Source organism: Choloepus didactylus, chromosome 9 (assembly GCF_015220235.1).
Source record: "Choloepus didactylus isolate mChoDid1 chromosome 9, mChoDid1.pri, whole genome shotgun sequence".
In the NCBI taxonomy this organism is placed as follows: Eukaryota; Metazoa; Chordata; class Mammalia; order Pilosa; family Megalonychidae; genus Choloepus; species Choloepus didactylus.
Window position 1 is genome coordinate 95,886,168 of NC_051315.1, and position 14,230 is coordinate 95,900,397.

The 14,230-nt window shown below is 36.0% G+C and overlaps 1 protein-coding gene across 2 annotated transcripts in view; it reads left to right on the plus strand.

Moving 5' to 3' along the window:
* LOC119544340 (cytochrome P450 20A1) overlaps nucleotides 1-13,620 on the plus strand; it is a 122,501-nt gene extending 108,881 nt beyond the window's left edge. The window contains exons 12-13 of one of the 2 annotated variants that reach the window (XM_037849741.1): nucleotides 8,040-8,129; nucleotides 8,275-13,619. In XM_037849741.1, coding sequence (XP_037705669.1) covers nucleotides 8,040-8,129; nucleotides 8,275-8,425 — 241 coding nt within the window. In that variant the 3' untranslated portion in view covers nucleotides 8,426-13,619. Of the gene's footprint in view, nucleotides 1-8,039; nucleotides 8,130-8,274 lie in introns of both variants that reach the window. The other variant, XM_037849742.1, reaches the window with a different exon arrangement.
* The last annotated feature ends 610 nt before the right edge of the window (nucleotides 13,621-14,230 follow it).

The following is a 14,230-nucleotide window of genomic DNA, read 5'->3' on the forward strand; positions in this document are numbered from 1 at the left end:
TGACTCCATAAAATGAGTTATATAGAGTTGCATTTTCTTCAGTTTTTTGAAAGAGTTCAAGTAAGATTGATGTCAGTTGTTTTTGGAAAGTTTGGTAGAATTCACCTGTGAAGCCATCTGGCCCTGGGCTTTTATTTGTGGGAAGCTTTTTGATGACTAATTGGATCTCTTTGCTTGTGGTAGATTTGTTGAGGGTGTCTGTTACTTCTCTGGTCATTCTAGGTTGTTCATGTGTTTCCAGGACATTATCCATTTCCTTTAAATTATCTTGTTTGTTGGCATACAGGTGTTCATAGTATCCTCTTATGATTTTTTAAATTTCTTTGGGATCTGTGGTAATGTCCCCTCTCTCATTTATTGTTTTGTTTATTTGAGTTCTCTCTTTTGATTTTGTCAGTCTAGCTAAGTGCTTGTCAATCTTGTTGAGCTTCTGAAAGAACCAACTTTTGGTTTTGCTTATTTTTGCTATTTTTTTTTGTTTCTCTGTATCTTTTATTTCTGCTTTAATCTTTGTTACTTTCTTCTGCTTGGTTTAGGATTTGTTTGCTGTTCATTTTCTAGCTTCTTCACTTGTTCCATTAATTCTTTGATTTTAGCTCCTTCTTCCTTTTTAATGTGTGCATTTATAGCTATAAATTTCCCCCTCAATACCACCTTCACTGCATTCCATAAATTTTGGTATGTTGTGCTCTCATTTTCATTTGTCTCTAGATATTTAGCAATTTCTCTTGCAATTTCTTCTTTAACCCACTGATTGTTTAGGAGTGTGTTGTTTAACCTCCAAATATTTGTGAATGTTCTAGATCTTTGATGGTTGTTGACTTCTGGTTGTATTTCATTGTGATCAGAGAATGTGCTTTGAATAATTTCAGTCTTTTTACATTTTTGAGACTTGTTCATGTTGCAGCATATGATCTATGCTGGAGAAGGTTCCATGAGCACTAGAGAAGAATGTGTATCCTGGTGCTTTGGGATGTAATGTTCTGTAAATGTCTGTTAACTCTAATTCATTTATCACATTGTTTAGGTTCTCAGTATCCTTATTGGTCTTCTGTTTGATTGATCTATGTATAGGACAGAGTGATGTATTGAAGTCTCCTACAATTATTTTTGAAACATCTATTGCTTTCTTCAGTTTTGCCAATGTTTGTCTCAAGTTCTTTGGAGCACCTTTCTTGGGTGCATAAACATTTGTGATTGTTATTTCTTCTTATTGAATTGTCCCTTTTATTAGTATATAATGTCCTTCTTTGTCTCTTATGACATCCTTGCATTTAAAGTCTATTTAATCTGAGATTAATATTACTACCCCTTCTTTTGGCTGTAGCTTGCATTGAATAGTTTTTTCCATTCTTTCACTTTCAATTTCTTTGTGTCTCTGGGTCTAAGATGAATGTCTTGTAAGCAACATATTGATGGTTCATATTTTTAATCCATTCTGTCAATCTGTATCTTTTAATTGGGGCGTTGAATGCATTCACCTTCAATGTTATTACTGTGAAGACAGTTCTTGAATCAGCCATCTTATCCTTCAGTTTTTATTTGTCAGAAGTATTTTTTCCTCTCTCTATTTCCTTTGAGGTATCTTTACTGAAACTCTTCAGTTCTGTGTCCTTCTCCAGACCTCTCTCTCCTTTCTTTTTTTTCTCAGCCAGTAGAGCCCCCCTTAGTATTTCTCATAGGTCTGGTCACTTGTTAGCAAATTCTCTCAGCATTTGTTTGTCTGTGAAAATTTTAAGCTCTCCCTCAGTTTTAAAGGAGAATTTTTCTGGATAATGAATTCTTGGCTGGCAATTTTTCTCTTTCAGCATTTTAAATATGTCATACCACTGCCTTCTTGCCTCCAGGTAGTCAGTGAGTAGTCAGTACTTAGTCTTATGTGGTTTCCCTTGTATGTGGTGAATTGCTTCTCTCTTGTTGCTATCAGAACTTTTTCCTTCTCTTCAGCATTTGACAATCTGAGCAGAACATGTCTCCAAGTGGGTTTATTTGGATTTATTCTATTTGGAGTTCATTAGGCGTCTATGATTTATGTTGTTTAGACGGGTTGGGAAGTTATCCCCGACAATGTCTTCGAATGTTCTTCCTATCCTTTTACTTTTCTCTTCCCCTTCTGGAACGCCAATGATTCTTATATTTGTGCACTGTACCAATTGGAATGTGTTATGTCCCCCAGAAAAAGCCATATTCTTTGATGCAGTCTTGTGGGGCAGACATTTTGGTGCTGATTAGATTTCCATGGAGATGTGACCCACTGATGAGATAATTTCCATGGAGGCATGGCCCCACCCATTCAGGGTGGGCCTTGATCAGTGGAGCCATATAAATGAGCTGACGGGCAGAGGGAACTCAGTGCAGCTGAGAGTGACATTTTGAAGAGGAGCTACAGCCAAGAGGAACACTTGGAAGAAAGCACAGGAGCTGCAGATGAGAGACAGTTTGAAGACGGCTGTTGAAAGCAGACTCGTGGTCCGAAGAAGCTGAGAGAGGACAAAAAGAGTGACATTTTTGAGGAACTGTAGCCTAGAGAGGAATGTCCTGGGAGAAAGCCATTTTGAAACCAGAACTTTGGAGCAGACGCCAGCCACGTGCCTTCCCAGCTAACAGAGGTTTTCCAGACACCATTGGCCATCCTCCAGTGAAGGTACCCGATTGCTGATGTGTTACCTTGGACACTTTATGGCCTTAAGACTGTAACTGTGTAACCACATAAACCCCCTTTTATAACAGCCAATCCTTCTCTGGCGTTTTGCATTCCAGCAGCATTAGCAAACTAAAACATGCACTTTATGCTGTGCATCATTTCCCTGAGATCCACTTCAGATTTTTTATTTTTTTCACTGTTCTTTTGTGCTTTCACTTTCCATCATGGTGTCTTTGAGTTCACTCATTCTTTTTTCTGCCTCTTCCTATCTAGTCTTCTGTGTCTCAAGAATCTTTTTAATTTGATCACCAGAATCTTTTATTTCCATAAGATGTGGTATTTTTTTAATTTACTCTTCCAAATTCTTCTTTATGCTCTTCTAGGGTTTACCAGTTTGAGTATATTATGTCCCCCAGAAAAAGCCATGATCTTTTAATCTGGTCTTGTGTGACAGACATGTTAGTGTCGGTTATGTTGAAATTTTGGATTAAGTTCTTTCCATGGAGATGTAACCCACCCAACTGTAAGTGATAACTCTGATTAGATAATTTCCATAGAGTTGTGGCTCCACCCATTCAATGTGGGCCTTGATTAGTTTATTAGAGTCCTACATAAGAGCTCAGACAGAAGGAGCTTGCTGTTGCAACTTAGAGAGCCATGAAGATGGCCGTTGAAAGCAGACTTTTGCTCTGGAGAAGGAAAGAGAGGACAAAACGCCCCAAGAGCAGCATTTTGAAGAATGCACAGTAGCTGAGAGAGAAGCTGGAACACAATCTGGGATCAGCAGTTGCCAGCCACTTGCCTTCCCAGCTAACAGAGGTGTTATAGACACTATTGGCCTTGCTTTGGTAAAGGTACAGTATTGTTGATACCTTAGCTTGGACACTTTTATGGCTTTAAGACTGTAACTTTGTAACCAAATAAACCCCCTTTAGAAAAGCCAGTCCATTTCTAGTATTTTGCTTAACGGCAGCATTAGCAAACCTGAACAGATTTTGGTATCAGAGATGTGGGGTGCTGCTGAGTGTGCAAATACCAAACATGTTGGAATGGCTTTTTATATGGATAAGGGGAAGATTCTGGAAGAATTGTGAGGCGCGTGATAGAAAAGGCCTAAATTGCTTTGAAGAGACTCTTGGTAGAAATATGGACTGTAAAGATACTTTTGATGAGGGCTTGAGCAGAAATGATGAATGTGTCATTGCCAACTGGAAGAAAGGCTAACCTTGTTGTAAAATGGCAGAGAATTTGGCAAAATTGTGTTCTGATATTCTGATGGAAGGCCTAATTTAGCGACAAGGTGGGATGCTTAGCTGAGGAGATCTCCAGACTGTGTTTGGAGGATGTAGCCTGGCTTCTCCTTGCAGCTAATAGTAAAATGCGAGAGGATAGAGATGATCTGACAATTGAACACTTGGGTACAAAGAAACCAGAAACTGATAGTATGGAAAACTCTGGGCTTCCAAAAAGTGAGACCCTAGAAGATACACCCCCATGGGAGGATTTAAACCAAACATGGAACCCAACCGCCATTTCGGTACAAACCAGAATTGGTGATGGAGTTATTCAGAAAGGATTTGTGGAAAGTTCTATTGTCTGATGGTTTTGTCTCCTGTAAACTGCATGCCAAGCCTGCAGAATTTTTGTGATATCTGTATAAATGGAAGGAACAAATTGAAGGAAAATTTTTTCAAAGACAGAGCCATGGAGATTGAAGTCTGGAGTCAAGAGGTCTCAGGCAGGGAGAGTGGAGCCGCCTACCCATGTGGATCAGATGAATTTGTCCTGGAGGCAGAGGGCAGCCCTTCTGCCTCGATGCTCGGGAAGAGTGCTGCCACCTGAGGCCTCAGAGAGGGTGGAGTACATTCCCCAGGGATTGGGGAGAGCCTGGCTGCCACCCTACTGTTTGGAGAGGGGAGAGCCTTTGCCCTAGAGCAGAGTAAAGGTGGCAACCCGATTTTTTAGGAGGCTGGGGCAGAATAAAAGGTCGTCTCCACAATGTGTGGATATGTTGGAGCACTCAACCCAGCGTTTGGAGAGAAAAGGGCTGCTGTGTAAACCTTTGGAAAATGTAGGAATGCCGCTCTCTCTAGCCCCAAGGATAAAACATCATTCTGTAAATGACTTAGACTTTGAAATCTAGTGGAGTTTGCCCTGTGGGTTTTAGGAACTATTTCGGTCCCATGAACCCTGTTTTCCTTACTGTTTCTCCTTATGGCAATGGGAACATTTATCCTATGACTGTCCTTCCTTTGTATATTGGCAGTAGATAACTTTTTCTGAGTTTCTCAGGTCCACAGTCAGAAAGGAACTTTGCTTTAGGACTAGATGACACATGTAACTGATTTTGATTGGATGTTGTACTTAACTGTTGTTACTGAAAAGATTTAAGTTTCTATGATATTGTGATGGGATTAATGTATTTTGTAAATGGAAAGATTGTGTTTTTCTGGGGTCCAGGGGGTGGAATGTGCCAGTTTGGATATATTATGTCCTCCAAGAAAACGCCATGATCTTTTAATCCAATCTCATGGGATGTTGAGATTACGTTGTTTCCATGAAGATGTGACCGACTCAACTGTGACACCTTTGGTTAGGGTGTGACCTCTTGATTGAATGTTTCCATGGAAGTGTGGCCCTGCCCATTCAGCCTGGATCTTGATTATAAGAGCCCAGACAGGAGGAGCTTGGAGTGCTGCAGCTGAGAGACACATTTTGAAGATGTCTTTTGAAAGCTGACACATTTTGGAGAATGCCATTTTGAAACGCAACCTGAGAGCAAGGAGACGCCAGCCATGTGCCTTCCTAGCTAACAGTTTATCGGGATGCCAATGACCATTGTTCTGTGAAGGTACCCTGTTGTTGACACCTTAGCTTAGACACTTTAATGGCCTTAGGACTATAACTTTGTAACCAAATACACCCCTTTTGTAAAAGCCAGTCCTTTCTGGTGTTTTGCATAATGGCAGCATTAGCATACCAGAACAAGGGTCTTCATATCCTTTATATCCTGAGCCATGATATTATTGTTTGTGAGTATTTCTTTGATTAATTCCTCTAAATTCTATGTCTCCTCTGGCTTTTCAATTTGGGAGTTCGATATATCCAAATCTTCTGCTTTCTTCACCTGCTTTATAATTTTCTGTTGTTTTTGGCCTCTTGGAATTTGCTTATCTTGATGGGGTTCTTGTAGGATATGCAGGCTTATTTGAACACATAACTACAATTTGACAGTTACAGCTTGGTGGAGTGCACTTTCCCTGACCTATCAGCAGATGGCATTCCTGAGCCACCTGTTACCCTCAAGCTGGTTCTCCCCAGCTTCATCTGTGCACTAAGTGGGGATCAAAACCATGTGGAAGTCCAATCAGTGCATTAATTTTCTATGTGCAGTGGGGACCTTAAGCCCTGTGGGTGGAGGGCATGCCCTCTGCAGTTCAGCAGGGAGAGCACTCCAGGTCACAGTGGTCCCAGCCTTTCCCGGGGCTGCAGGTGGCATACTCTGGGGATGCAGGCCTGCGCGTCTGCCCCTCCAGTTCAAATGCCCCGCAGTCCTTCTCTGCGAGGCACCCACAGTTCCCTGGGATTGGGGGAGGGTTCCTAGCACTTCCATGCGGCACCCCGTCTCTAGGCTGTGCATACCTTGGGCTTCTGTGGAGGAAGAGCACACACTATCACAAGTCCGCTGAATCCCAAATACCCTTAAGGGAGCTCTCAGCCACGATGCTGAAAAGGAGTGTCTCCCAGCCAGCTGCAAAGATGCTGCATGGGGCGTGGAAAGCTACCTCCTTCTGTGATCATCTCCCTGCTGTAACAGCCAGTCCCGGGCATGGGGGCTCTTGGGCGCTGGTCTGTGAAGGGTTATCACCCACGTCAGGTACTGAGGAGGGTGTCTGGGGTGTGGAAGGATACTCCCCATGCTCATCTTCAGCTCCAGCTGCCCTTTCCCCTGTGGCATTTGCAGCTCTGGCTGCCCTTTCCCCATCGGCGTTCCAGTCTAAACACTCACCCATATACAACCTCTCAGTTTCTCAAGCACACAGTCACTATGGGTGTAGAAGTCCCTGCCCAGCTGGTGAAACACTGGAACCACTGTTCTCTAGCACTTTCTGTCCTTCATCTGGTGTTCTTCGCAGAGAAGTTTGGTCTGTCTCATCTAATCGGCCATCTTATCTCTCTGTAGTTCATTTTTTACAACAGCGTTCACTGTTCCTGTTTTACAGTCTTATATATTTTTTTTTTGTTTTACATTTTTATTGTAGTAACATATATACAACCTAAAATTTCCTGTTTTTGCCATGTTCAAATATGTAATTCATTACTGTTGATTATATTCACAATGTTGTGCTACCATCACCACCTATAATTAATTTATGCATATATATTTTAGATCATGGATGAAGTAAAAAGTGGAGTTTCAAACAAAAATCCAAGGGTACTGACATTTATATTTACTCATTTATTTACTTTTATCAGTGATCTTTATTTTTTCATGCAGATTTGGTCTATTGACCAGTGTCTTTTCCTTTCAGTCTTTAGAACTCCCATTTGTATAGGGCCAGTCCAGAGGTGATGAACCCCTTCAGCTTTTCTTTATTTGGGAATGTCTTAATCTCTTCTAATTTTTGAAGTATAGTTTTACCTGTTAGAGAATTCTTGGTTGACCCCTTTTTCCTTTCAGTGCTTTAAATATGACTTCTCACTGTCTTCTCACCTCCATGTTTTCTGATGAGAAATCAGCATTTAATTTCCTTTAGGTTTCCTTATATGTGATGACTTGCTTTTTTCTTGCTGCTTTCAAAATTCTCTTTGTCTTTGGAATTTGACAGTTTGACTATTATGTATGGATCTCAGTTGACTTGTTTTGAGTGAAATGCTGTAGACTAAAAAAAGCTTTCCTCACCCCTTCATTTACCCTATTTATTAATAAGTCTTGGTATAATGTAATTGATAGATATAATTTTAAGGTTGGAGCATCCAACTTCAAGAAATACATTTTAATTGAAGCATCAGTTTAAAATGTCTCATTTAACAGATGATTTCATGTAGCAGATATTTTAAATATTTTTAAATTTATTTAAATATTGTATGATTTTGTATGATATAACCTTATATCTCATAAAATAATATAAATCATATTATAACTTCATTCCTTGCTGGTTTCAGAGAAATGTATTTTGCTTCAATTATTTAGAAATAATAAAACAAGAAACCGAAAGAAATATGTTCCGTCATTTGGGAACATAACAGTAGGTGATATTTAAATATATTGTGACATCACTTTTTTTTATTTTCAGTATCTTTTAAGCTTTATTACATACTCATGTGTTTACAGTGTGAGTTTGTAAAATAGTAGCATAGCTATGTTGTGATCAGACAAAAATCTTTTTTGTAGGTTTGATCCAGACCGGTTTGATGATGAATCAGTAATGAAAACTTTCTCCTTGCTTGGATTCTCAGGCACGCAGGAATGCCCAGAGTTGAGGTGAGGTGAAAGGAAAAGATGCAAGAGTATGTACTAATAACTTTGATGATGACTGTTGATGAGAATGAGCGGTCTATATAATAAAGTATAATTTCTCTTATTTGCAGAGTATCTTTATTAACTAGTCCACTTTCTTTTTAACTAGGTTTGCATATATGGTGACCACAGTACTTCTCAGTGTATTGGTGAGGAGATTGCATCTACATTCTGTTGAGGGACAAATTATTGAAACAAAGTATGAATTGGTAACATCATCAAGGGAAGAAGTTTGGATCACCGTCTCAAAGAGAAACTGAAATTTTATATATTTACCTTTGTTAAATGGACTAAGGAAACTGATGTTTTAGAAGGCCTTTTGTTGAATCATTTTATAAACCAAGTATAATTTTGTAATATAAACAACTGTTATTACTTTTTTCTGTAATTTTGATTTTGTTTACCAGATTTTCTTAAACATCTCTACTTTTTATACCAATGTATTGATAATTTTAATGGAAAGCTTTAGCTTTCTACTTCAAAATTTTGTCTTTTCACTGTTTATGGTACTGTTTTTGTATTATTTTCCTGAGGTGACTCTAAAATTAATAGTCTTGTAAAGAGAAATTATTTTACACATGTTGGGGGGATTGTGTCTGCTAGATATTCATAAAATAGAAATATAGTCCTAGCTCCTTTTTATCCTTCCAATAAATCACCTATAGGGAAAGACAAAGGACTTCTCATACTTTTTATTTCTTATATCAATATTTTTATTTTCTGGCCATTAATTAGTGTATCTTTTAATCATTTTCATTAAGTTTGAATATTTTGTGGGGCAGTCTACCTTGTATTCACTATTTTTTGCTTCCTCAGTCATCAATTCATGACTTAGCTCATAGTTTGGAACATTTGTGAATCACTTGGAAAATATTACAATTGTTTCTATGTGACAACTAGATTAATGCTTGTCCTTCCGTTTTGCCGGAAACCTTAGCAACAGTATGTTTCTCCCCTAATTCTCATTTGTGGGGAAAAAATTGCTAAATTTGTTAGTTCGTTATCATCATTTCATATACTAAACATAGTAACCTGTGATTAAGAAATGAGGGAGCAGTAACCAAAAATCTGAAGGAAAAAAACAGTAAATAGAAATGGGTAAAAGATTTGCAAAATATATTATAGAAAGAGATAACATCCACATTCCATAATGAGCTTACTTAAATAGACTGGTAAGAAAAACATCCAGTAGATAAGTGGTCCAAAGACATGAATAAACAGCTTTTGTAGGAGAAAATAGCTAATAAATTTTAAATAGTGTTCAGTCTCACTAGTAAGCAAAAAAGGTTATTTCAAGATTATATAAAATATCTTTTAAAATTACATTTAATACTGGTTAGTTTTATATTTAATTCTTTATTGATAGCATTGTAATTTAGTTGGTTTTTTTTTTTGGCCACACTGTTCATGAAGAATTATTGTTAAATATATTTTTCAGGAGACAACAAATACATGAATTGTGCCAAATGCAGACAGAGGAAAGGAAGTAAAATGACAGTTGTTTGCCGTTGGGTTTTTTTTAAAACACTGTTGAATTTCATTTGTAATTTTATTTTCAAGATTGTACCACAGGTACTGAATTGAATTATTTTATTTTGTGGCTATGGTTAAATAACTAATATTTTAGACCTAGTTATGACTTGTTAACATAGAAATTAACTAATTTGATGTATTTTTGAAAAGAAAATTATTAAATTTATTTAAATTCCAAAACTTTAAGTGAGATCTGTTCTTGGTTACTAGCATCATGTTGTTTCTACAAAGGCACATTGTTAAGTTTATCTCCTTTCCGTCCTCCTTTTCTGTGGTTTTGTGTATATAGAGCATATTCCTTTGTTATCCAAGTCCTATGAGTGGGTTGGAAACTGGAAGTGGAAGGTTAGAGTAGGCAATTCATTTGTAAACCAACTGTCAGTAATATCAAATGCAATGAGAAAAGTCAAATTTTAAAGCAAGTGAGAGCTGATGATCAATGATCAGGGCAGAAACAGGGCAGCTGAGCCAGAGTCTGGGCATTTGCATAATTGCCAATAAATGATGCAGTGTATAATAACTGATAATTACTAATCAAGATACGAGTCAAGGAAAATTGGGTTTAGAGGGATCAGCTTAATAAACATATTTTATCCACTGTTAGTACTATTCACTTGAAGCATTTAAAACAAATCATTTTCTTAGAGTATTTTTAAAGAATGGAAATGATGTTAATAATCATGTACAAAGTAAGTTATCCATTCATTGTTTTTCTTACTCGACTCTCTGTATTTATCTAATGACAAAGTTTAGTAGCCTCACTGTTATTTATATTAATACAATATATTATCTTACATATATATTATAGTTGCTGAATCAAGTACTTTTTAATTGTTAGTAAAATAAGTAATTTAAGTTTTGTACATTTTTTTAATTTATTTTTTTACTGATTTTTTCTGTGTTCTTTTTGATAGTTCAGAAGATTATTGTTAAAAACATCAGCACACAACATTTTTTATGGAGTGAAAGGGCTCTTTCACCCATTGTGCTAATAAAATTTAAGACAATTCTGCACTTATGTTTGGGAAAAATGAAAAACTCACATTCTGTATATCTGGCACACAAATGTGCAATTCCATTATTTTATATAAATAGATTCTATTATATATAGACTGTTTCATAATTCATTTGTTCTTTTCTTTTAAAGCAGTTTTAAAAACACTATTCTTTTTTTTTTTATGAAAGTAATGTAGGTTTATTATAGAAAATCTGGGAAATACAGAATTGCAAAAATGGCAGACTGTCACCTACCATCCCATTCCTTAAAGAAATTACAATTAAGATTCTGGTGTAGAATCCTCTACTCTCTTTTCTATGCATATATAATTTTATGAACATTATGCATAGTTTTTTCTCTAATATATTATGAACATAGTAGTCTTTTCTACAAACTGAACATTGGCATTCTTCTCACTCAGATTGTAATCACAGATTTTTTTCCTCCTTGCTTTTTCTCTCCCTTTTTCCCTTCTCAGATATTCGTGTTATTCTTTTCAACTTTAAAATTGGCCTGCCTTCTCTATCCATTCTGTCAAAACTATTACAGGTTTGTATATCTAAGTTGCTAAGACTATAGAACAATCTAGGTATTATGATGGGCATTTAAAAATGAAATTATTCTGCTTTCCTTAGGACAATCTTCATTATGATTAAGTTCAAATTGAGATGTCATTTGTACTTTCAAAAAGTGATTTTAAGACTGTTGTTGAAAATTTTCAGGGTGTGGACTCTGGGATAAGCAGATTAAGATTCTTAAGCCATCTTTACTTTTTCTCCAAATCCATAAAAAGCACTATTAACCTATCAAATGTACGTTTTTTTCACATGTGATTACTTTGTCAGACTGACAACTGCTTAAAAAGCACAATTGTACTGAGTGTGTAATACTGAGGATATGACCAGTAGCATCAAGGAGTAGTTTAGTCGCTGTGAGAAGATAGCCGGGAGAGGATTGTACATGATTTTCAATGGCAAGCTTTAAAAATGTCAATAAATTGATACTGTTGCCCTTATTTTTTTTCTTTGTGAATACTATGCCTTTTTTGTAAGTTAATAAGAATAGTAAGGTATGAGGGGAGGAGCTGGGGGGAAGACAGGACAACAAAACAGCTGCTGTTGCTACAGAAGTTCAAAGACAGAACAGTCAAAAAGACAGTATAATGTGGCTTTGAGCTATTGTGAGTGAACTGCACAGATAAAAAGGAGTGAGACTAAAACTTGCAGTATTAGTTGAGCTGAAAGTAGAACAAGTGACTGGACTAATCATTTATTATGAACCAAGTACTTTTTTAACCTATCTTAATTATTACTTTGAGCATAATAGAGACCCAGAGATGAACTAAAATAATTTTCAATACTGTAAGTAAAGATAGGCAAATACTAGGTAGGTGACACTAAGTAAAATAGCTGAACTCTAAATTGTCTTTTTATTTTCAGGGAGATTTGTTGGTGTACTTTGCTCTTATTTAAGGTGGGGGATCAAGCAGTAGTTTGAAGTAGTATACCAATAGAGTCAAAAACATTTTTTCCAAAAGTCTCAATATTAAGAAGGGTAAAAAAATTCCTTAAATAGAAACTTAAGGGTAGTAATATCCAACTTCATTCATTGGTATCAAAATGTACTTTCCAAGGAGAGTAATATGCCACAGACTTTGAAGAAGATTTGCATCTTGAGTTCTTTGAGGATATCTTCCACATCTCTTGTTAACAGCTTTTGAGTTTTTTAGATGTGGCAGTTATTGGCTGAGTCCCTGTACACTTCCAGAAAAGCTGTACTGTATTTATTTTTTGTTCCAATATAACAAAATTGTGAAAAGCTTGATGTCGTATCAGTGATATTTAATGGTATCCACTTCCCCCTTTTAAAACTACCACATGAAATAGTTTTAAACCTAAAATAAATGTCAATAATAAAATGACATTCCAAAAAATAATGGGAAGAAGATTTGAGCTGATAATTCATGAAGATATTTGATTATCCAGTAGCACATGACAAAAGTACTTGACTCTACCAGTCATCAGGGAAATGCAAATTAAAATCACAATGAGATTCTGCTGCACACCAACCACAATGGCTAGAATAAAAAACACTCAATATGAAATGTTGGTGAGGATGTGGAGAAATCAGAACTCTTATACATCATTGGTGGGAGTGTAAAGTGGTTCAACCACTTTGGAAAAAGTTCAAACCAAACATAATTTTACCCTATGATCCAGCAATTACACTCCTAGATAGTTACCCAGAAGAAATGAAAATATTTTTGATAGACAGACCTGTATAAGAGTATTCATAGCAGCACTGTTCATAATAGCTAAAAGTAAATTATCTAAAAAAAAGCAATATAACAACAATATTAAAAGAAATTTTAAAAGGGGAAAGTACTACCAACCCAACCATATCTGTATAACTTTAATTTTTTTTCTATTTCCAGGTGCAGAAATATTTTAACATTGCAATAATAACAAATATGGTCTACTTTTCACTTAATGAATGTTTAAACATTTTCCTTTGATACTTCATCTTTGTAAAGCAATTTAATGTTTAATTCATGGTATTTGAATGGATAATTATAAAATTTGAGTTGAAATTCACTTTGTAATACATCCAGGCAATGAAATAAAAGGCAGACAATGACATTTTTTCTTCTTCATTTAATCATTGCTTACAGTTTGGTGGCTATTTTTTCTAGTGTTAGAATGGATTTTGTTTATAGTGTATGGTAAAATGTCATGAGCAAATAGTTACATGTATTCTTTTTGGCAATTAAAAAAAGCATTTATTTATATCTAAAATATTTGCAAATTCTTTTAATTTTTAAATGATGGTAGGGAATGCAACTTTGTTACTTCACCATTGTAACTATACTATAGTTAACGTTGTAAAGTGCTTGTAACAAAAAAGACAGTCAATAAATATTTTTGGTTGAATGAGTGAAATCTTTAGTGGAGTTTTCTGTGCATGTGGAAAATAGTAAAGGAAAATTTTGAAGTTACTTAATAGTTGAAGAGGATTTCCAGATAGCCAAAGTACCTTTAATGCTAATAGCTATTTTGTGGTATGTTGAGTGTCCCGTTACTGGAAGTATTTAAAAAGATGTCTGGCCATCTTTTAGAGATGACTGTATTAGGTATGAATATAGAATTATGATAGGCTAGAGTTATACAGAATATCAACCAAAATAGTTTTTAAGCAAGTGGACATTTGTCCTTTATACATCTTATCACTGGATCATCATTGAACCAGGAAGTGTTTAAGGATCTGGGTTATTTACGAGGTTAGTGAGAGCATTATTTTCCAAAGCATGCCCCTTGGAACACTAATATACTCTGAGAAAAAAGGTTCTCTGGTCATACTTTTATTCTCAAATTCTCCATACCGTATTCTTTCTGAGATAATTAAAATACACTTTAGTATATTGCAAGTGCTGAGAAGAAACTATTTTAACTTAGTTTAATTCTGTTTCAAGTGTATTTGATGGAAACACCATTGTTTCATAGTAGTTGTGTTCCATAGAACCCATTTTGTCTGATAT